Raw genomic sequence first — 24,957 nt, 5'->3', positions numbered from 1 at the left:
TTGCCAACGGTTGAAAGGTGGCAAATTTAATCATGAAAGAGAAGATATCATTTAATGACTCGTTTTTATAGTTAGATGTGGATGAAGTGGAGGTTTACTTCTGGAGTTTTGTGTGATGAAAAAATATACCATCGAAATTTAAAGGTAAATTTTATAAAAATGATAGTTAGATCGACATTGTTATATGAGGCGGAGCGTTAGTCAACGCTTTCATATTCGTAAACAGATACATGTTGTGGAGGTTCGACTGCTTAGGTGGATGTGTGTGCGTTAAGAATAGAAATGAGGATATTAAGAATAAAGTGAAAGTGACCTTTGTGGTGAACAAGATGAGAGAAGCCCGACTGAAATGTTTTAGACATGTGAAGAGGAAATGTGTGGATGCACTAGTGAGAAAGTGCAAGAGGTTGATTATAAAGGATATGAGGAGAGATAAAGATGGACAGAAGAAGCATTCGGGGTGGTAATAAGACAGAATGCACAGTTTCAGATTACCTTGAACATGACCTTAGATAAAAGGATATGGAGGACAAGTGTTAGGTTTAAAATGCTAGTAGGTAATGTAGTGTTATCTTTCACAAGTTAGTACTACTTGTAATGCTATAGTTCTTGTTTTGATATCTGTAATTATTTATTATTTTCAAGTCTATATCTTAGTATGTTGCTTATTATGATTCGATTATTGCAAATTTGCAATACTTTTTTGTGTTGTTGCGCTCTCAAGGTTGACTTTATACTATTTCCTTATGGCTCGCTATATTTTTTTCTTTGTATCTAGATTTGCTTTATCCGAGCCTAGGGCCTTTCAACAATAACATATTTAACATCAAGATAGTGGTACATTAGTGCACATTGATTCTACTCTCTCTAAACCCCACTTGTAAAGTTTCACTTGATATATTATTATTGCAGCAATATAAGTCTAAAATATATACGTGGTGTGATTTTCCATTCAAATTTAGGCCCATTTACTAACTCAATCCATTTTAACCCATCAAAATATTGAATTGATATGTATACCTGAATTGTCCTACTAGAAATCTTGTCATAATACTTTAAAAAAAACATTCTTTTACTTGATATGGCATACATAGTCAATTAGTAATAATACAAAAATAATTCTCTACTAAAAAAATTTATAAAGAACAAAGTAATTAAAATTTTTGAATTGAACAGTTAAACTTTAGGTCATTTCAACCGCTAAAGTAACTTTTGAACGGACTTTGCCCTATCAAATTCAGCCCAACTCGGTCATTTGACACCATGAGTCTAACTCCCTTGTTTTCTAGTCTGCTGAAATGTCATTGTGCAACAAAATAAAACTGATAGAATACATGACAAGTTCATATGAGATGTCAGCTTGACCAAGGCATTTTGATGGTCAAATCACAAGTGATAATTCTCTTTGGGGAAAGGAATTCCCCAGTTTAGTCATGTACCTAAGTGTGAAGTAAAACCTTAGTTTGGTTGCTGCAGACCACAACTCTGCAACAGCTCACCAAAAAAGAATGAATTTTCACTCTGATAGATGACCTGACTACCAAAGGGCCAAGTTCTGAAACATAAATACCAATGGGAGATCACCAATGTTCCATCATCAAATTTTTGAAAGTATTCCTCTGAGCAAACTACTCAAAACAGTTTAAATCAATGATAATAAGAAGTAAAAGTGAATCATCAAAATGAGCTTTTGCAGATAGTAACTCAAATAGCATTTATACAAACAAATGTTGAAGCCTTAACAGGTATTCTCTTCTGTCTCTAAGGTGAACCACTTATAAAACTAGCATCAACATGTCAAGGAAAACTAATCATCAAGAAAGCTAATCAAGATGATGCTAAACATTTCCTAGGAAGAGTCTTGGTTATTTCTTTACAACATTCAGAGCTCAAAAGCTGCTTTGTCACAAACCTATATGACCACGATAAGCCTGTGAAAGGCACACGTACTGTGCCCTAATTTTACTAGCCGCTAGTTTGGTGATTAACAAGCATCTCAACTTTTATTTATTTCGGAGTACTAAGGCAAGAAAAAGAAACTCAAAACTCTGGAGATCTCATTTGGTGAAAACAGAGTTCATCCCCAATGGACCAACTCTAAATTTTTCCTGGAAAAAAAAAATTCCTGGAATTTTACCAAATAAAAGCTGCAGAGAACTGCTTCATTGCTTTTGAGTCATAATACAACCAGAGTGATCCTTTTTCAACACTCAGTGACCTGACCTGGAAACCAAGCACATGGCATGAGAAGCACCGATGGCTACTGAAAGCACGTTATGGTTCCCAAGTCCATCATCCTCCATAAGAAACTTGACTTCAATAGGAGATGACTGTTTCTCCGGCAATCCTGGAACACCCAGTTGACAATCTTTTGCATAGCCCCACATGTACAGTTTCCCACCATCTGTCACCAGCAAAATTAATCATTAATGCATTACATCCTTTGTACAATAAGCTAAAGATCATACAGCACTGGTCATGGCTTATTAACCAACAGGTCTCCAAAGCAGCAATGGGAAGTGGGAACAATTGGATGAGAACAATTTTCTTATAAGTCCTTTATTCATAGCATCGACTTAATGGATGACAATTTCTGCATTATTCCTTATGTTATGCATCTAAACCAAACAGATTGTGACATGTTTTACCTGTTATAGCTGCCGACGATGAACCTCCACAAGATATATAGATGACTTTCTCGTGGGCCAAAGCCTCAACTTGGATGGGAACTTTCTGGTTTTGAAGAGAAGAATTACCCAGTTGACCATGGCCTCCATGACCCCATGAAAGCACTTCTCCTTTATCTGAGAGTAAAGGATACTTCTAAATAAGTATTTCAGATACATAGATCAGAGATGCATGTTACATAGAGGAGTTTCACTGTAAGCTACCAGTCAAAGCTAGAGAATGATATCCCCCACTAGCTATCTGAATAACACGAACACCTTTAAGGCTTGGAACTGGTTGTGGTTTCCAACCACCTAATTTGTCACCTCTTCCCAGCTCATAGTTTGAATTGGCTGAGAAAAGAAAAGACCAGAAATGTTATTGATCGAAAGAAAGGTCATGTAATAGGCAATAAGATGCTCAAAATACATCCAAGAAAGTAGAGAAAAAAGAACAATGCTGGAATGTCCAGTCCTCTACCAGATAAAGTCAATATCTATTCTAGAACTTAGCACGAGACTTGATATTATTCTTACCTGTATCAAAATAGAAGTACAAGACTCGATACTTATTTATTTATAATGGGGAAAACCCTGGAGCCAATGGCACAAGGTTTGAAACTCAGCAGATTTATAGGTTCACCCCTCTACCCTTCTCCATTTAAATACCAGGCTTTTAACTATGGTAGGTTGTGATGTACGCCTAGCCCCCATATCACATGTTCACAATTACCACCAGATCAAAGCCCTGGGAGCACAAGACTTGATGCTTCATCAAGTTTGTATCTAGGTCTTGTTCATCATTATGGGTCTGGTTTATTATTATGCTGGGGCGCTGAACTTGCTGGATTTAAGAGCAACAGATGATCTGAAACAAATACATACATACATTTTATTACAAGTAGAAGGCTCAAACTAAAATGCTATTAGACAAATAACTTTTTAATCAAATAAAATTCGTTTAACATCGTTGTACAAAATGAAACATATATTCTTTTATTTATAAAGGTGATATAACATATAAGAAATACTGTTTACACCAAATATATAATAGACTAAGGGAACTCATCCTAAGTTTGTGTTGGGTTGCTTGTGTCTTCGAAAAGTTATCAACCTATCCACCATATGCAGGCTGGGATCAGCTGCCACCAATTCTCCTCCCCATTTCTTCTACCTATACCTTTCCAGTTGTTGAGCAACTCAAAGGTAGTTTTAGATGTGACCCAACTGAGATCTAAACTACGATAGAGCATGTACCACATATTAGCAGTTGTCTTGCAATGGATGAAAAGGTGGCCATGTGTCTCCGCATCTAATCACATAGTAGACATTGTGAGCAAATCTGCAAACCACTTTTTTGTAGTCTTTCATGTGTTAGGCATGCATTCCTAGCCACTAACCAGGTAAATCAAGAGTTTTGGAGGGATCTTGGTCTTCCAAAGCCACAGCATTGTAACGGAAATGTTGTGGTTTAAATTCCAGTAAGCAGGAGGTACATTTTTTGAGAATTTTTGTCATTCCAACTTCCATTTAATATATCCCACATGTTATGATAATAACATGTAGGGGATATAGCTATTTTAGTCCCTGTGTTATTGTATTATTTTTTAAGGCCAATTGGATATTTAAATTTTCATTTCGATTGTACTTCATGAATTCTTCTTGTATTATTTTGGTGGATTAGTTGTCAGTAACTACACACAATAAGTTGAAAACCAAAACAACTGCAAATTTGTTACTTTCGAAGCTTATATATAACCAAATCGTACATGTTTTTAGAAAATAAAATTCAGTGCACAGTTCATGGCAGGGGTGGGTGTATTTTGCTCCAATATTCGAAGTCTATTATCAGCTTTTCCCAATTTTATTCTTTTCCTCGCATTTCTCTTTTGATACTACTTCATTAATGTGAAACCTGTTTCAATACTTATAATAATTGTGCAAGATCCTAGAATGATCACAAGTTATAATTAAGTTACGCTAATCTAATAGTAACTTGTGAGGTTAGAGAAGAGGGTGGATAGGTCAAGAAACGTAGCCCACAAGACACCACTGCAAATGCTTCCAATTTCACTGTACCTACATTTTGTCCATATCCAATTGTGAAGTTCATCACAAGGATAACTAACTAACAAACTTCAAAAGAAATTGGTCTTCAATTGAAGAATTATGCAGCCAAGGCATAAAAAAAAGGATTCTTTATATAGTGGATGATCCAAACTAGAATGGTTGAAAAACAAAGTATTCTCTAGGAGAATTTTATCTTGACCGAACTGCCTTTCGTAAAGTTATCAGTTCGTTATGGTATTTTGGCTCCGTTAGTAAAAGGACTAAAAACACAAATATTACTTAATTAAAGGTCAAATGTGCTTAGTAAGATATTATAGGAACTAAAAGGAATAATACAATAGCATAAGGAACGATTTTCCATATCATATATGTTGTTTTAAAAAGTTTGGGACCGATTGACACAGGATACATGTGTATAAGTTAATGTATGTGCCCACAGATTAGTATTTGTGTGTATACACACAAAAAAATATGCAATTAGAGTTAGGTTATTCATTTGCTAATTGGAAGTCATATATATTCATGGACAAGAACAAACGCTATTTAAAATGTGTACATGTTCAATGACTATGTACTTCAGTTTAGAAATGACCCGCTAACAAAAATTGTGTGTGTGTCTCACAAAAGACAAACACTGTCCATGCAACATTAGTTGACCCTTTTGCAATCTACCATTTGAGGAAAAGAAAGGAACAGATCCATGCAATTTGTTATTCAGATGACTAATTCATGAACAGAATTGCATCAGCTTGGGAAGTGAAATTTCTGGGTTAGCTTGACGTTTGAGACATCAATGTTCGACTAATACAGAAGGAACGGTTAAGTGTAATACTAGGGATTATGTTCCACAACAAGGCATTTGGATTAAGACTATCTAGACCACTTAATTTGCAATAAAGAAATCAAGACAACATCCAAGCGATATTTTGTCTCCACTTGAAGTCATGATTACCTTTCAGCACTCATGTATGACAAAAGAAAAGCATGCGACCTTCTTTTTAATTTTTTTGATAAGGATCAAACACAAATAATGGTGTCAACTGGAACAAACCACCCTTCCTTTCAAAAAATTGACATGATCATAAGGCAAAAGCATCAAAAGGCGATAGAATCTTACCTCCCCAATTCCAGAGCTCTCCCTCTTCTGAAAGTGCCATTGTGAAAAACCCACCACATGAAACAGCAGCTACACCTGTAGGAAGTGATTTTACTTTTAAAGGGATGCTAAGACCACCTGCTTCATTGTGGCCTCGACCTGGTCCAAGGCCCAAGCGACCATCCCCTTCATCTCGGCCCCAAGTATAAAGTTCACCTATTGACATCACGTAAAAATATAAACTCGAAGTTAAAGGAAAAGAATCAGCACTAATTTGTACTTCACATCCAAATTTTATAGAGTAAAAGACAGGAAATAATTAGAACAGTAAGTACTTCACAACAAACTCCTCAATAAGCTGTAGACACACATTCCCGTGTTTAACGCTATTATTTTACATTGGAGCGGTTTTGATAGTAGACATGGCCAACAGCTATCAACTATCAGTTTGTTAGTAAGAAGAGAGCTTCAAGCCAGTTTCTAGTGCACCTCCCATATATGCACCACCACACAAAAGAGGGAGGGAAATGCTTCAAGCACAAAACCTCTGACTTCCTTTACATAATGGGTTGTCGAATGGCGATAATCGAAGTACAAACTAAAAGCATCAAATTTTTTGTGTGAATCCGGATATTTTCTTCAAAATTTTAAAGTAAAACTTACATTTTCATTTAGTAAACTACATAAAGCAAATTGATTTCAATTTTACGCATTAATAAGAAAAGTTTTAAAATTATAATCAAAGGAAAAAGAATTATTGTTCAAATAGTGACAGTATCATACAAATGGAACAAAGTGTAGTGAAGAACCACCCATCCTCTACATTCATATCATGAAAAACGCCTTTTAAAGAAAACTTTATTTCTACCCGTAAAGCAATGGATTCAACAACCTAGGCATGCATTAGGTGAGACACTCAAAAGCATGAATTATCAAAACTAGAAATACCATTGGTTACTTTGCATCAAAAAAGTATAAGATGTAAGGGTGTCAAAATGGTGGAAATTTATGGCCATCCACTTCACCCGACCCAACCATTTTGTATGGGTTGGATATCCGATCATTTCAAAAGTGGGTCAAATATGGATCAGCCCATACTATTCATCAAAAATTGTGGATAACCTAGGGGTAATCCGCCACTCATTACTTAACTCAGAACTTGAATCTTTTACACCCTCTTTCCTAGTAACTTACACACAAAGGGAAAAATAAAGTAAACTAGGGGTACTATTTATGTTTTCTAATGAGATAATCACATCATTCAAAACTGGGCAAGTAGTATATTCCCCTTTTTTTAGAAAGTGGGAAGTAGTATATTTTATTTGTTAAGATACAAATTTCTTATTCTAAGGTAAAGGCTTACCCGTAAATGTTCTTTGAATAACTTGATAGTAGACAAAAAACCATTTAACTAACATTATATAAACTTTTAGGGGTCAGTTGGTAGTTGGTTAGGAGCTAAGTTATTTATGCATTAAATCTTGCACTCGTAATACTCCCCCTATACCGATTTATGTGACAAACTTTCCTTTTTAGTCTATTTCAGAAAAAAAAAATGACACATTTCTATAATTGGAAAGTGTTTTTAGAGTAGGAATGGTTATACACAATCCCACTTAGAATATGAATAGTAATAGGAATAATATATAGTTTCTGACTTGCTAAAGGATTGTATTATAGTGTCTATAAATAGGGTTTCTATGTATAATGTAGACACACAATAATTCAATAATATTTTTCCCATTCGATAGTTCATTTCAATTTTTGAATATGTTGTACCGAACATCCCTAGTAGTCTGGACTTGGGACATTTCTTTCTCTTAAGTAAAAGAAAATGAAAGCCAAAATGGCACTAACAATTTAACAAACACAAATGACCATGTCATTACACAACAATGACAATCTAACAAGTAACAATAATTCACCATATGTGCATCCATGAGTTCTCCACTCATTACACTAACAAGTAACAATGGACTCACAATTATTCACCACATATCAACTACAAAACATTAATATTTTGACAATAACAAAACTCAGTAATGGCCAAATCACACCAAAATTTCCATCAAGATTCAAGAATTTAGTTTCTTCCATAAGACCACTCCAAGTGCCAACAATAAAGAAAAACTATAGTACTTTACAACCTTCTTCATATCTTGACAACTTGAACTTTTAAGATAAAACCCAAAGTTAGAATACTACTTTTAAGATTAGAAAAAAAGGAATAATCAAATAAATATCTTATTGAACTCACCATTACTAAATACTTGAAAATTACCAACATAGATCGAGTTTCTTTCACTAGTTGTCATCTCTAAAAATAATAAAATCAAATATGTCAGACAAAACTAAGTATCTTATTTTTTGCGAAAACAAACAAAAAATATAAAGACTTACCAAGTTGAATTTTCTCAAGAAACTCCAAATTCGTTCAACACAAATAGGATTAGTATAAGCCAATTTTGGACACAAATAAGAGACATTACACACATTTGGGAGTCCATAAACTTCTAAATGAATCAAGAATACGACCACCCGTGCTAAATACACATTCAACATAAGAATATGCAATACATTTCGAGTCAACGATAAAGTAAAGGAAATTAGAACTTTCCACCAAATTAAGATATCAAAATTCTCAAATTTAGGCTCTTCAACTAGGTATCTTTCCAACTCATATATAGTGCCTACACTTTTAGATTCTTCATGTAAAACTTAGTTCTCAAATTTTGAGACAAACCACAAGTAGATGAATTAGATAAACATGATTGATTCTTTAAAAAAAAACCTTTCTAATGCTTACTTACATAGACCGCAAACAATTCCTTTAAGTAAGTTCCTTTATTTACTACTTGCCCCAAATAATTCTTCAAGAGCAAAACTAACGTACACAAACTTAATACAAGGATCCATTACAAAAGCAATAAAAAGCATTTTGTTTATCTTTTCAGGAGTTCCCCAATAAGTCTTGAACTTTTTTTCATCCCACAGTCACATTACGCAAATCAACATCATCACTTGTCATACACGCTTTCAAATATTCATCAAGCTCACACATATCCTGAAAATGAACATTACAAGTAACAAACAGTGAACCTGAAACTTCCAATGTAAGCTCATAAAATTTTTCAAGAAACTCTGTGACATTCCTCACATCAACCCAATCATCATTTTGGATTGAACCTGCAAAACTTCCATCTCCACAAACATCAGTAGCAAGATAAGAAATAAAATTGCATAAAGAATAAACCTCTCAAAGGCCTTCTCAAACTTTTTTGTCGTGTCCAATATCAAATAAGTGGGATTCACCTAGTTGGACATCTAAAAATAACATTTTATCTTTTGCATTTCAAGAAGTATTTTTATCCTTGTAGAAGATGATCCAACATATTTCACCATTTGTCTTACTAGTTTGACAGAAGGACCAATTTCTTTCAAACTATCTTGAACAATTAGATTATGTATGTGAGTCATACATCTCACGTGGAGATGCTTACCATTCACCATATTAGTTCTCACATATCTAACTCTTTAGACAATTCTATAATTGCGACATTTTGTAGAAGCATTATCAACAATAACAGTGAAGACATTATCCAAGTTTCAACCAAGTAAGCAATTACTATAGACTCTAAGCACCCAATCACTATCAATAAAGTATGTGTTTGACTGCTCACTTTATCGATAAGGATTAAATGCTTCATAAAAAAAATATTGAATTTTGGTCCCTATCGCTGCAGTATATTAGTAATTGTTTACTTGATTAAAACTTGGACAATGTCTTCACCTGTTACGGTTGATAATGCTTCTTCAAATAATATCGCAATTTAGAGTTAGATATGTGGGAAACTGATATGGTGAAAGGTAAGCATCTCCATGTAAGATGTATAACTCACATACTTAAACTAATTGTACAAGATGATTTGGAGGAAATTGGTCTTTCTATCAAATGGGTAAGGCAAATGAAGAAATATATTAGAACATCTTTTACGAAGGACAAAGAAACTTCTGGAAATGCAAAAGATAGAATGTGATAAAATGTTATCTTTAGATGTGCCTACTAGGTGGAATCCCACCTATTTGATATTGGACACCACAGAAAAAAATTTGAGAAGGCCTTTTGAGAGGTTAGATCTTTATGATGGTAACGTTATTCCTTTATCTTGCTACTAATGTTTGTGAAGATTAAAGTATTGCAGGTTCAATTCAAAATGATGATAGGGTTAATGTAAGAATGCAACAAAGTTTCGTGAAAATTTTTAAGAGCTCACATTGAAAGTTTCAAGTTCGCGATATGTTACTTGTAATGTTCAACATGAGGATATATGTGAGGCTTTATGCATATTTGAAAGGGTGTATGACAAGTGATAATGTTGATTTGCGTAAAATGATTGTGGGAATAGAAGAAAAGTTAAGACTTATTGTTTCCGTGTTGGATTCTCGTATAAGTTTGTGTACATTAGTTTCGCTCTTGAAGAATTACTTGGGAAGAATAGTAAAAGATAGTAAATAAGGAACCACAAACTTACTTGAAGAAATTATTTGCGGTCTACGCAAGTAAGTATTCAAAAAGTTCTAAGAATCAATCATTTTCATATGATTCATCTACTTGTGGTCTTTCTCAAAATTTGATAACTAAGTTTTACATGAAGAAACAAAAGGAAGATTCTTAGTTGGAAAGATACCTTGCTAAAGACCAAGAGCCTGAATCAGAAAATTTTGATATCTTAATTTGGTGGAAAGTTAATTCTCCTAGGTTACCTATACTTCGATAGTTGACTCGAGATGTATTCGTTATTCCTATGTCGAGTGTGGCATCGGAATGCATATTTAGTATCTGTGGTTGCATTCTTGATCCATTTAGAAGTTCATTGACTCGCAAATGTGGGCAATGTCTTATTTTTGTCTAAGATTGGCGTAGTCAAGAGACAAATCCTATTTGTGTTGAAAAAAATTTGGAGTTTCTTGAGAAAATTGAACTTGATATGACTTCGTATTTTTTGGTTTTTTCGCAAAAAATAAAATACTTATTGTGTTGCATGACACATTTGATTTATTATTTTTAGAGATGACAAATAGTGAAAAAAACTCTTGCATTGTTGATCTTTGATTGCAATTTTCATGTATTTAGTAGTGTCAAGTTCAACACGTTATTTATTTGATTATATATCTTAAAGAATCAACTTCAAGTGGTCAAGACAATAAAGAAGCGCGTAAAGTACTAAAGTTTTGTTATTGTTGGCACTTGGCACTGGTCTCAGGGAAGAAACTACATTGCCGTTCATTGTTGTATTGTTATTGTTGGTGGAAAATTTGGTGTGATTTGGCCATTGCACTTGGAGTTTTGTTATTGTCAAAATATTAATGTTGTTTTTTTATAAGGCTAAGGTTGTATTCATCAGCATTAAGGACATGCCGAAGACCTCTATAAGATTTACATCAATTTTCAATCTACGACAAAACAACTACTAGATTACATATTTCCTATAAAATTTATAATTTGTGCATTTTGATCTATTCCTTCTTCTTTACATAAGAGGTTGTCATATATTAGCCTTGTTTTCAAAGCACCTATTGTTTCTCTCCATCCATATGGACCACCATATGCATGACGGAATCATACTCCACCATTTTTTCTGAGTTTACCTCCCCCCCCCCCAACTTTCTCATCCAACAATTGTCCGGCATGGTCCACTCTATTTGTGTTAGGCCCAAAAAAAGTGCCACAATAATGTTATCATTTTGCAATGTAGGAATATGTCTATTAGTTTCCTCAGCTTTATTATATAGAGAGCACCAAAAGCAATGTGAAACCCTCTCTTATTTAATCTTTCATGAGTGGAGTAACGTTTCCTTACAACCAACCAGGAGAAACACTTCACCTTGGTTGGCACTGTAAGACCCCGAAAATGACTTAGGTTAACTAGAGCCTAACATGTTGGTATTGATGGTCTAAAGTCCTAAATGAGTCTAAAATATGGTATATAGATAGTAGCTAAAGTATTAGGGGTGTTGGAAGTCAAATGTCAAGGGACGACTAAGACGTTTAACGACTAAGTCACCTAAATGTCTAAAATGTGGTTCTATGTGTTTATGTGTGTTTCAAGTGTTTTCAGGTTCTTAATAGAGTTAATATAGCATGTATAGGCAGTGATTAAAGTTTCGTAAAGTTTGGAGGTCAAACGACCAAGAACGTCCAAGGCGTTCGAAAGATATGCCTTGAGTCGACCTTGTATGTCTAGGCGAGTTTTACGTGTTCGTTTTGGATGAAATTCATGTGAGAGGTGTTAAACTTATAAACGATCATATTTGGGTTGGAAATGTCCGGGAAATTATCCCCAAGGACCATCTAAGAGTCCTTGAGGAAGGACCCAAAACTGTTGGCATGGCAGTCCCAAGCAGACCCCAAACGACGAAGCAATCGACGGCTCGTAGGCCTGTTGACGCCCCGTCAAAGGGTGTCGTCGATGGGGACTTAACCATGAGAGGGAAAAGAAGCTTGGCCGGCCATTGTAGCCAACGACGGAGGGCTGTGACGCCCCGTCGTGGTTGTAACGCCCCGTCAAGGGCAGGTGTCGCACGCAACTGCCTTCCTGCGCAGGCTGCTGCCAAGTCAAAAGGTGAATTGTAAATTCACTCCGCTTCTAAATTAAGTCATGGACAGTTATTTAAGGATTATTTGGGTATTTTAATTAAGTATATAAAGGGTAAACACCTTAAAGACTTCATTCTTCCAAATTGAAAACCCAAAACACTTACAAAATATCCCAAAACCTCCATTGAAGACCCAATTGAAAAGGCATCTTGGTGAGGGGTTTTTGTGTCGAAATTCTTCATCAAGTGAAGAATTATCATCCTTGAGGTATGGCTTTTGATCCTTGAAACTCGTTTCATCAAGGAGCCCAACTCTCAAGATGTAATTCAAAGTTTGCTAAAGTGAATTGTCCAATTTCATGATTCTACCATGGGTTCTTGCATAAATGAATTCTAAACATCGAATTATGATCTAATTGATATTGTATTGATGATTTTAACATAAATTACCTATGAACCCATGAATTTGGATGAATCCTAGTTTTTGACTATAATGTGGGTTACTTGATATTAAGCTAATATTCATGAATTGTTATGTAGTTTCTAATGGGCTTTATTCAATTGTTATCTAATTGATCCTAGATTGTTAAACCTAGATTGACTTGATAGAGCTTTCATTGGATTTTATTATTATTGCTTGAATTGTTGGTTATGGCCTTGGGTAAGGGCCTTGTGATGTTGAATTGGATGATTTAGCATAGAATTGAAGTGTGAATAAGGGAATGAAGGTATGCTGCCCGGATTTCTTTAATTTGATATTAAGTATACTTCAATTCTATTGTGATTGGTATGGTCCACATATGGTGGTGGTGTTATGTGTTTTACTTGCAATTGATGTGGCCTTGTCAACGTTACTTTATGCAATATTATAAGCATGGCCCTATTGGCAACTACTTGAACTTATATGGCTATTTGTACAGTTGATTTGATGATGTGTGATCATATCTACCTATATGTGAAAGTATGTGTTAGACTATCGATACTATTTAGTTAATAATGTTATGTTATGGCTATGTGTTAAGTGTGTAGTCTTAGAGTTGATACATGGTTGATCCTAAGTTGGTTGGATGAGTCTAAAATGGTTAGGTTAATAATGTTAAGGTAATGAATAGGATGACTAAATAAGGTTAAGGGTCATTCCTAAGAGTCTAAAGGAAGATAGGCAATTTGTGTTAGATGGAAGTATGTTGGTCTTGTTTAGGTAGACTTGGGTCCCTTACTTGATGCTTATGTGAATATGTGATGTCTTGACTTAGGAACCTAAAGGGTCTTAGTCTTGAATAAATGAATATAGGTGAGACCTTGCATGATGATACGAGGTCATTTATGTGGAACCTTGACTTAAGGGAAAGGTTAAGATTGTTGAAGTGTAAGCCGTAATGGTATCCTTCAAAATAAAGGAGTGACGGACTTAAGGTTAATTGGTCGGAACGGCATCATATCATACCTTAGGAAAGTCGTGATGAGCTTCTTGTCACCATAGTGAGATATGCCCTAGTGGACCTTGCTTTGGTTGGTTGAATGTAATTGGGTCATGAACTAGATATGGGACCCTTTTATATGAACCTTAATGAGAATTGATCTATGAGAACGAAGGCTAGCACCGAATGAGTATGGTAAGGGAAAGTAGTTCTAGTTAAGTATGAGACTAGAATACAAGGTATGCCCTTCATATTCCTTAACAATGTAACTACATTGGATGTGTCCAAGTTCTACCATTTGCAAGTAGAACAACCTCATCGGAGTAGGATAAAACTCCTGATTTCGTGTCTTGCTACCATGGTCTATGTCGGTTATTGCCTATTCTCATCATATGGAATACCTATTAGCATTTGAGGAGTTTATGAAGTTTAGGTGGTGGTTTGCAAAATAGACTTTGAAGGTGTTATGTGGAGTTCCTAGGTCTTGTCCAAGACCATTATTTGAATGTACTTTATGTGATGTATGAGTCTTAATGAACTACTGACTTATGTTAAGGAGTATGTATGTAAATAAATGAGTACCTAATCTAAAGTGACTTAAGGATTCCTTAGCTAAAGTGTGAATATGGCATAAGAGATGATCTCTTCATGTCTTATCTTTGGAAGTCTTGAGTATGACTCTAGTTAGGGAAGTTTGTTAATTTTGTGGACATGATCTAAGCCTTAGGTGGTCTTAAGGATTATTTAGGTAATCTTGAAGAGGTCACTATGGACGTTATCTTCTTGATTTACTTAAGTAGGTCTTTTGATAGCCTTTGGGAAGAGAATGTCATATCATCTATGTGTTGGTGATTTATGTGAGCATGATTCTATCTTAGAGAGTCTATCGGATCTCTTAAGTGTGTGTAAGGGATTGTATGGGCGGTCGCTTCATAACTCACTCAAGTGAGACTTAGAGTTCACCTTTGGTAGAAGAATTTACCTTGATGTTTATGTTTGTTTTGTAAGTATGTATGTGACTCATTATAGGTAATCTTAAGGGTTGTTTAGGCACATCTAGAGAGGGTGTATGGGCAGTCTCTCTTTGTGTGACTTAAGTGAATCTTAGGATGACTTAAGTGAGGAAATTACATGCTAGAATTATCTTATGTGTTTCTAAATTGATTAATGATGTTATTATGATTAAAGTCCATTTTCATGATTTTTATGCATAAAGCCATACTTAGTTCATGTGTTTGTACTAACTCCATGCGTTTATCTATCTATATAGTTCTTGGTAGGTAAGGAGCTTTGAGAAGTGGAGACTTAGACTTAGAAGATCTTGATCACTTGACTCGAGGGCATATATGTGTCCTTTATGTTTTCATTCAAAGTATTGTAATAGACTAAGTATTTCTATATTCGTATTTTGAAGTATGGATCGTGTCCCAAGTATTCTTGTGTCTTGAGATGATAAGATTGAGACTTAGTATTTCCTATTACTTTTATATGAAAGAGATTTTGAAGACTATATTATGTTTTGTGAAAAGTTTTAATTCCGCACTACTTTTCCCTATGTATATGCAATGAATGATATGAAAGAGGCTTGTCTAAGAACTCCGAGAATTCGACGACGCCAGTTACAATCCAAGATTGGGATGTGACAGGTACCTTGGTTTTCAATCTGGTTCCATGGACCAATCTTACCACCTTTCAACTCTTTCACTTCCTTGATATATAATCTGTTAACTGATAGCACCCCATCGCTCCTATGTCTCCATCTAATAGAGTCTTCCTCCATTGTTGTCCACGTAAACCCATCCAATATTTGTAATGACAAAGCGACTCCCAATCTCCCAATCATTAAGGAATCTTCTAAACACAATGTTCCATCCCTGTTGGGACCAAACATCAGCCACTGTCTCTTCCGGATTAGTACTCAGGAGGAGAAGGTCTAGAAACAAGACCATCAGTGACTCATTTCCAATCCAATTCTCCTTCCAGAATGACGTCGTGGTTCCAGATCGCACTTTATAGTCTACATTTCTAATTAGGTAGTGTCACAAATTCCTATACTGAAACTCCATAGGTGTAGTTGACTAAGTTGGAGCACCATTTCTTATCCATACCGTATTTGTTTACTATCATCTCTTTCCACAAAGCATGTGTTTCCCTGGTAAACCTCCATAGCCACTTTGAGAGAAGACATGCATTTTGAATTCTCAGATTTCTGATTCCAAGTCCACCTGACTGCTTGTGAAGTTGTACAACCTGCCATTTAACTAAATGTCGGCCCTTTCATTCTTTGTTTCCCAACCACAAAAATTCTCTTCTTAGCTTGTCAAGCCTTTCCTCCAAACAGTGACATTACATAAGTAAGCAGTGAGAAAGAGTTTATAAAAGTAACTCTCCCTTCTAATGAGATGTATTGGGTTTTCCAGTTAGCTAATTTCTTTTTAGTCTTCTCAATGATGCCATCCTATATTTCTAACTCATTGTGATTGTGTCCCAGCAGCATGCCTAAATAGGTCATTGGAAGCTGCTCCACTCTGCACCCCAAAATAGTTGCCAAACTTTGTATTTGAGGAACCTCCTTAATAGAAATATGCAGCTCTTCCTCCAGTTTATTGTTAGCCCAGAAACTGCCTCGAAAATCACCAAGGTCATCCTTATGAATGAAATCTGACTTGCCTTTGTTTCACAGAAAATGATTGTGTCATTTGCATAAAGTAGATGATATATGTGCATCTCCTCCCCTAAAAGATTGTCAATCGTGAATCCCCTTATCCAATGATTTTAGACACTCTCATCATGTTGTGAAAACCCTCCATGCCTGACGGTTTTTATACTAAAGGCAATCTACATCAACCATCTTTCCCCAAAACTCATCTGCTCTAGAATTTTGAGCAGGAATTTCTGGTATTCTCTATGTCCAAATTACACATGATGTCAGGATCTTCCCCTGTAATTCTTGAGTCAACAGTCACTTGCTATCAAAGTTGCGTCAATGATCTGTTGAAGGCCATTTGATGTTTATTGACTAGCTTGCTTATCACCTTTTTAGTCTTTCAGCTAAAAGCTTGGCAATTATTTTGTAAATTCCACTTATCAAACTAATAGGTCTGCTGTCTCTTAATTGAAGTCTCTTAATTCAAGAGCTCCCACTTTCTTGGGGATTAGAGCTATATAGGTTGTATTCAAACTCTTTTCAAAAACATGTTGATCATGGAACTGTTGCATTTTCTTCATGATATCTAACTTAATAATTTCCTTAGAAGCTCTGGTAGAATCTCGTAGGGAAACCATCAGGGCCTAGGGCCTTGTCACTAGCACACAACTTGAGTGCTTCTAGAACTTCCTCTTCCTCAAACTGTCCCTGTAACCAAACCTTCTCTTCTTCAATCACTCCTTCATATCCCTGCAAGTTGAATGTTGGTCTCCATTGCTTTGGTTCCTTATAAAGCTTTTGATAAAAGCTTACAATCATCTGCTTGATCTCTTCCGGTTCAGTGATAGTTACCCTTTCCACTTCTAGTTTTTCATTTGTGTTTTATCTCCGGTGGGTTGTGGCAACTCTGTGGAAGTATTTGGTGTTCTTATCCCCTTGTTTCAACCATTGTACCCTTGACCTTTGTCTCCATGCTACTTCCTCATTCCTGGAAACTTCTGCAAACTCGTTTTAGTGGTTTACGTTCCTCGATGGATGTTCCTTTCTGTGCTTCTAATTACCTCTGTTTTCAAATCCCCATTCCTTTAGTTTCCCTTTCAACATCTTCATCTTTGTGGCCAACATATAGGAGGTTGTACCAGTGACTGAAAAGGATGTCCACCATTCTGTGACTTTCTCCTTGAAACCCTCCACTCTCATCCATCATTGTTCAAACTTGAAATTTGTTTTCCTTGGAGTCCATTCTCCACAATTCAAAAGCAAGGCGTTGTGTTCTGAACCTACTCTAGGAAGAACACTGTCTGATTTGTGGAAACACTTCCTCCCATCAACTAGAATATAGGAATCTGTCTATTCTTGACGCTGTTGTATGGTTTTCCCCCTTCTCCAAGTAAAAGATCCTCCAAATAAAGGAGGATCAATTAATTCCATCTCATTAATCCAATCAATGAACTCTGTCATTGTCCTAGATAGATTGTTATTGACAGTTCTCTCATTAGGATACCTAGTGACGTTGAAATCACTGCACACAACCCATGGCCCATCACAAGAATGTCTAATTATTGTTAGCTCCTCCCACAATTCCCTTCTGATCTCTATGTTACAGTCAGCATACATAACACTTAGAAACCAAGAAAGATTTTTTTTCTATGCCTATCAACTTACAAGCAAGCATTTGCCCTCCTACCCCTACCAGATGTACCTCTTATCCACATCACCGCAATCCCCCCCCCCTTTCTTCCCAACTCATCTAAATGAAGTTCTCCCAACCACATGTTATGCCAAACTTATTTTAATAAAGTAGCATGCCCTCCCATCAATTTTCTCTCAAGAAAGACATAAACATCAGCTCCCCATTGCTTAGTTAAACCTCTAACCAAGCTCCTTTAATCCCCCACCCATTCAACCCCCTCACATTCCAAGATATGAGTAGGTTCCCCATCCTTAAAATTCACATGGAATTCAAGGTTCCTAAGTTCTTTTAAGAATAGAACTCTGTTTGGTTTATTTATTGTTCGCCTCATTCTTTTGATCTAATAGGCCTCTTTTTTTATCTATCTTCATAAAAAGGTCAAAAGCTATTTTAGCACATCCTTCAAAGGTTGCGCCAAACATCCTACTGAATTTTAGAACATTGGTTTGCACCCAGATAGTAGCCTTGTCCTCGTTCTCCTGTTCCAAAAGAGGTTCTGCCATCTAAATTGGCACCGGCTCCTCATATACGCTAAGATGTCCTGCTAACAATTGACTTTGTTCTTCTCCAGTCAAGTTTTCATGTGCATCTTCCATGGAGAGGGTTAGGTCATTTTCCTCTCTTCTTCCTTCGCTCTGCATGTTAATTTCTCCGCTTGAATTCTGGCTTCCATGTATTTTCTTGATCTTCATTCTCATAACAGACTCTAGCTCTGTGTTATTAAGAGAATTTGGAGAAAAAGGAGTGTACACTTATTTGAGGAATTTTAACATAGGATCAACACTTTCCCTTTAAGGAAATTTGTGCTATCAGAGGTTTGGGCTTTAATAGCCCACAACAATTCCCACAAAATTTCTTCCCTATAAAATTGTTGTGACTGTCTGGGTCCACTCCATGCATAAGTGTTGACACATTTCCTTCAAGGGTCATGTGGCTACCACTAGTAAAAGTGTCAGGGTCCTTGCTAAGGACCACTGGACAATCTTTTGAAAAAGACTTCCCAATTTTGTCATCTGAATCTATCAACTGTAGATTAGGGTTTTCTATAGCCTTTCCTTTCTCACTCCTTGTATTGTTGCCTCAATTATTGGGCTCATCCCTTTCCTTTCTTCGGTATCTGGCCAGAGCCAGTGTAAATATGAGGTCACCATCGTTAATCTCCACTACAAAAGGAATCTTCTCTCTCGATCCCCGTACTCAAATTCGAGCTCATTATAGATGGTTTTTTAGTTGAGTCACTTCCACTGTTTCCAATCATCCCCCATAAAGATCTCCAATTTGTTTCATCACTTTATCATTCCAAACTGCAGTGGTAGACCTAGTGTACGCACTCAGAACCACTCGAAGTTAAGATTTGCCAGAAAAGCTCCTGCCATTGGTGTCCACCATTCTAGAAGTAGAAGGTGATTTTTCCAACCCCACTCTCCCATGAGTATGTGCTTTGCATCTCGTCTCGATTGAAACTCAAATAGGAACTGAGTTCCATCCATGTCATAAATCTGCAAACTGTGGATGCCCATCCATGCCTTTTCCGCCCAGCTCCTAACCACACTTTTGGTGGTTATCTTGACGCACCCTTGGAAATCTTCCCACCAAACACCTACTCAGTGGTCCTTTTTCTCCTTCAAAGAAAGCCATCGGAGTCAAGCTCTATTCTCCAGCACTCCATTTGCTTCTTTGTATTATTTCTTTGTAACTATCCTTTCCCCTTAGTCCCATGGAAGTGGGACCTCATTGCTCAGTAATAGAGACTTGTACTCCTGCCTTTTGATTTATGAATTTGTCCATCTTTAAGACAAGTCCCCCCATCCTTCATTGAATGAGTTTTCAGGTAAAATAATCATTGTTCCGGCTTGGCCATTTACTGAGACAACAGAGATAAACTTTCCATATTTATTGAACTTTAAGGTACAGTAAATGTTTAGTTGCGTGAATACATGCTTTAGTAACACAGAACTAAAGCACCAAAAAAGTCCTCAGTTAATATTTAATAATAGCTTTAACACTTCAGGACCACTTACCAGTTTATATTGTAATATTTTAAGCTATGATAGCGTTACTTTTAGCCCATTAGTGAAACATCAAACCAAAAAAAATCACAAAATCTAAAATCTAAAATCTAAAAAACCCATTAAGCAGGCCCATAACAGAAAACACCAAATTTAATAAACCAAAACCGAACTTAACAGAATTATTTAGATTCGGTGTTCAGTACAACAAATTCAATAACCGAAAACCAAAAACATGGAAACCGAACCAAACTACCGAATGCCTACCACTACTGGAAAGTAGAAAGCGTGACAAGTCTATTGAATATACTGGACACTTTCCCTGGCTCTATTCTGCAACCTGATGCATTGAGATGTAGACACACAATGGATGGTGTATTCGCTGTGAACAGATTTTGTAAGAGGGAAAACAGTATGATGCAAGGTGAGTGTCCAAAGATCTGGAAGAATATCTGGAAAAGCATGGCTCCATCAAGATCAAATGCTTCACTTGGCTAGTAGTGAAGAGAGTTTGTCTTACTCATGAAGTGCAACAAGAAAAAGGAAGAGTGGTGGTGACTAGATGCTTTCTGTACAATGAAACTGGGGAGACAAACAACCATCTTTTTTTGCATTGCAAGTCCACAGCTATTCTTTAGTCTCACAAAGACTGAATGGATGATGTCCAACAATGCCTGATCATACTGCTGATTTAATGAGTTGCTAGATGAGAAGAGGGGACAGCAAGAGCCAGAAAAAATGATCGGGGATAATACCCTCATGTATATGGTGGGACAGTGGGAAGAGAGAAATGAGAGATGTTTTGAAGACAAATCAAGTCCATTCATGATGTGAAATGGAAATGCTTAGTGTGCCTATTTTTTGGTGTAAAGGGAACTATATAGAGGAAATAGATGAGCTGGTAGACTTTTTGGTGTAGATTTTTAGGTGCTCTATAAAGATTTAGAGTCTAACCTTACTACCTAGTAATTTTTTGGAGGTGGCTAACATTCCTTAATGCTGAGAAATACAATAGTACTAGTTCTCAAAATCTCTCTCTCTCTCTCTCTATATATATATATATACATATATATAAAGAGAGAGAGAGAGATTCGGCCGACCATTGTGGCTATATTTTCTGCATCTTTTCATTCTCAGAAGCCCTTTCAAGGAAGTTGACTGCAAGCTATTTTACTTGGTGATGTCCCGGGGCTTTAAATCAATGGTAGAGGTGGTATAGCTGAGATGTGTAGTTACATATTTGAATATTGTTGGTTAGCCAATTTCAAGATTACTAGAAAAACTATACTCTCTCCATCCCATTTCATGTGACCGTGTTTGACTAGGCAGAAGTTTATGAATGAAAGACTTTTGAAACTTACGGTCTAAAACAAGTCATACACATTTGTGCGACTATAAATTATCTTATATTAATGGTAAACTGGGAAGTTTAAAGTTAAATTGTTTCTAAATATGATGTCATTCTTTTTGGGACAGACTAAAAAGGAAAGCATGTCTAATAAAATGGGATAGTGGTATTACCCTATGATGGATGGATGATGAATATTCCAATTTACTACCATCACATTTCTTGGGCATGCTTCTTTTGAAAGGTCTAGTACAAAGCTTCATCTAGAAGAACTGTTTGCCAATTCAAGATTTTTCTACCTAGGAAAAGCAATAACTACCATCCAGATAACTCCGGATTGATAAAGTAAGATCGAGTTCAAAATGAAAGAAGTGATTTTATTGTCAAATGAGTAATCCAATTATAACTACTAATGATGAATCAGCTACATAGAAGTTGAATACTTAAATCAAACAATCCAAAAATTGTAGCTATCGATCATAAAGAAAAGCACATACCCACATTTTCTCTAGCTGGTGAAGTGTGAAACGTGATAGTGTTTGAATATCCTACCTGATTTTGTTATAGCAGCTGTATGTGTCCCACTGGTTGCTACATGGCATATTTCTGCATCCCAAGAACCCTCCACTAATCTAGGGACCAGCTCTCTGTGATAAACTTTATGACCAAGAGCGCCAAAGCCACCGTAACCCCTGAAAACTTCATTTTTTCCATAAAAGAATCAAGTTACAATGAACAAAACTGCTGATTATGATTTCACCAAGTCATTCAAACTATTCCTGTGATAAGATTAAAGATTATCATTGAATGGGCATCAGGAATATGCCAAGTTACAAAAGGTATGACCAGTTAGCTCTAGTACAGAAGGGCAAAAAAAACATATCAGCACTAGTACAAGTAGCCTAAGCTAAAGCTAAGGAGGTAAAAAAAATCCAAAAACATGTCAAACTATTCACCATCAACAATTAAATTTTATCTCTCTTTCACTAAAGGAATTAGAATACTTCTATGTCAAACTCTTCAATGGAAAATGCATGAGTTCAATGTTGATTCATCCTAAAGCCTATTTCGCTAGACCTAGCAGAAAGGGCGAGTATAGTGCCATGCTGAAAAGGGGTGATGATGTCTATATACACAATGGAACTGTGAAAAAAAAGTTCACAGTTTCGCTTGCGCAGCATTATATGTGTTCAAGCATCTTAGATTCACAAATATGATAATAAGATTGTTGCCAAAAATTGAGACTAAACATGGATTTTTTCATTCAGCATATAAATACCTCCAACTTTTCTATACATCCCTATTTATTGGCAAAGTAAAACTAAGTGAAGGCCATGCCATATAGACAAAATTGGATTTTTTATTCAGCCCCCATACTACTTCAAACTTTAGTACCTCCATATTTTTTAGCAAAACTACATGCGGGTCATGCTACAAAGAGATTACTATACATGAAAACCTTGCTAACCATAGGCATTATCGCATTAGGCATTTTCCATGCTCCAGGTCAAAACAACAAAAAAAATGGGAAACAGATATGCGTTCATAAATCTTTCTTCTTTTTCTTCAATTCACAATTACACATATCTAAAGGTATGTCTTCCGACTACAGGTCGAAACAAATTATCAGAAGTGCTTAAATACATAATTCACATCTTTACCTTGTGCAACCATTCTGTGTCTTCATTCATCTTAAGTTCACAATAACAATATAAGCGACAGTTGTCATGACAAAGAGATAGTAAACTAACTAGAAGGGGTTGCTCAGATGATAAGTAACTTCCACCTGCAACCCTAAAGTTGTGGTTTGAGTCAACAAGGGAGCAAAAAGGTGGGAGCTCCTACTGAGAGGTAAGTAAAAATAAGAGATTATGGACAGGATAAATATATGCTGGTTCATCAGAGAGATCATTCGATCTCTAATACGTCCACATAAATACTATTTACCTTAGAAACTACATAAAGGACACACTATCAAGACTATACAAATATGCAATGAAAATCTCACTCCTTTCTCCTTACAACAGCTATTTACACAAAAGAACAGTGATAAAGCAAGTTTACACCCTCTTCCGCGGCATTGTATGTGACCATTCATATTAAATTTACAGTTCTAAATAACAAGCAACAAGGGGCTGTAGCCAAAATAAGAGACTAGAAATGAAAAATCTTCGGATCAGCATCAAAATTACTTCAACCTTTTTCTCCATTCCTTTCTAGTTATCAAGCAAAACCAAGTGAAGGCACTAATAAGACTAGACAGATATTCTTTTGGTCAAGACCCAAATCTTTTCAACCTTTAGGACCTCTACATTTCATCCTATTGCTGAGCGAAAGTGAGACCATAAAAAAAGTTACTGTCAATGAAATCTTGTTAACAATAAGCATTAAGACCTTTCAATTCTCCACGTAAAAACAACAATGAGCAAATAAGTAATACATTAATTTTTCACTTTCTTTATTTCTATCACAAGGAAAGGCAAAAAATGCACAGTACAAGGTTGGAATTGGTACTGACCAAGTGAAGACCTGCCCAAGAGAGTTCAGAGCTACGGAATGAAGCCCACCAAGAGCAACACTTCGAACCGAGTCCAAATGAGTATTCAACGTAGGAACAAAAACTGGGTTCTCATGGCCAAACCCAAGACGACCCCCATCACCTTTTCCCCAAATCCACAGATTCCCATCAACCAATAAAGCTGAATGGAAAAGCCCACAAGAAATTCCTATTTCAACGTCCACCTTCCCCTCATTGAATGAAGACGACAGCAGCACAGGAGCAGAAGGAAGACGACCAGGAATGGGGGAGGATAACCGGAAAGTGGGAGACAAAGAAAATGAAGCAACAGGAGATGGGTATATTCTAATTTCTTCAATACCGCCACCCAATTGACCGGAAGCACCACGTCCCCAGGAATACAGTTGGACAGTGACTGCTTTTTGTGAGTCGGTGGACTTAGATTCCCAAAGAAGAGCAACTTTGGAAGAAGAAGACGAAGAAAGGTGACGCCGCCACCGGAAAATTGGAAGAGCACGACGAGTTCGGTAATAGAATGCCATCAACGTCTGGCTCGACGGCGGAGCAGTGGTTGTTCAGCTTCTCTAGTTTATATATACTCAAAACTCAATGTTCTCTCATTGGTGAAACAAAGTGCACTTTCACCCCTACTCTTTCACATATTTGAAACTTTTGCACCATCAATTTCTCTTTGGTACAAAAGATGAAAGAATTATTATGCCGTAAATTAACATGGGACATCAAACTTACCTTATAGTCTCGTTGGTTTTGAATTTGATTGATCTCGTTGGTTTTGAATTTGATTAAAATATCATGCCACTCGATATTTGGTTAATATTTAGGCCTTAAGATAAAACAAATTTTTCACTTGTATTTGATGGTGATAGATTTA

At 36.1% G+C, this 24,957-nt stretch overlaps 1 protein-coding gene across 1 annotated transcript; it reads right to left on the bottom strand.

Annotated features, from left to right (window-relative positions):
• Window positions 1-1,670: 1,670 nt before the first annotated feature.
• Window positions 1,671-24,787, bottom strand: LOC101261136 (RCC1 domain-containing protein RUG3, mitochondrial). Its single transcript, XM_010325654.4, has 6 exons — window positions 24,066-24,787; window positions 22,100-22,239; window positions 5,854-6,048; window positions 2,892-3,020; window positions 2,649-2,804; window positions 1,671-2,404 (listed from the first exon to the last, which is right to left on the bottom strand). Exons 1-6 carry the CDS (start codon window positions 24,605-24,607, stop codon window positions 2,211-2,213), a joined length of 1,356 nt encoding a protein of 451 aa, XP_010323956.1. The 5' UTR covers window positions 24,608-24,787; the 3' UTR covers window positions 1,671-2,210.
• Between the last annotated feature and the right edge of the window lie 170 nt (window positions 24,788-24,957).

This window comes from Solanum lycopersicum, chromosome 7, assembly GCF_036512215.1.
Source record: "Solanum lycopersicum chromosome 7, SLM_r2.1".
In the NCBI taxonomy this organism is placed as follows: Eukaryota; Viridiplantae; Streptophyta; class Magnoliopsida; order Solanales; family Solanaceae; genus Solanum; species Solanum lycopersicum.
Note: the sequence above shows the minus strand (reverse complement) of the source record. Positions and strands in the feature narration are given on the sequence as shown.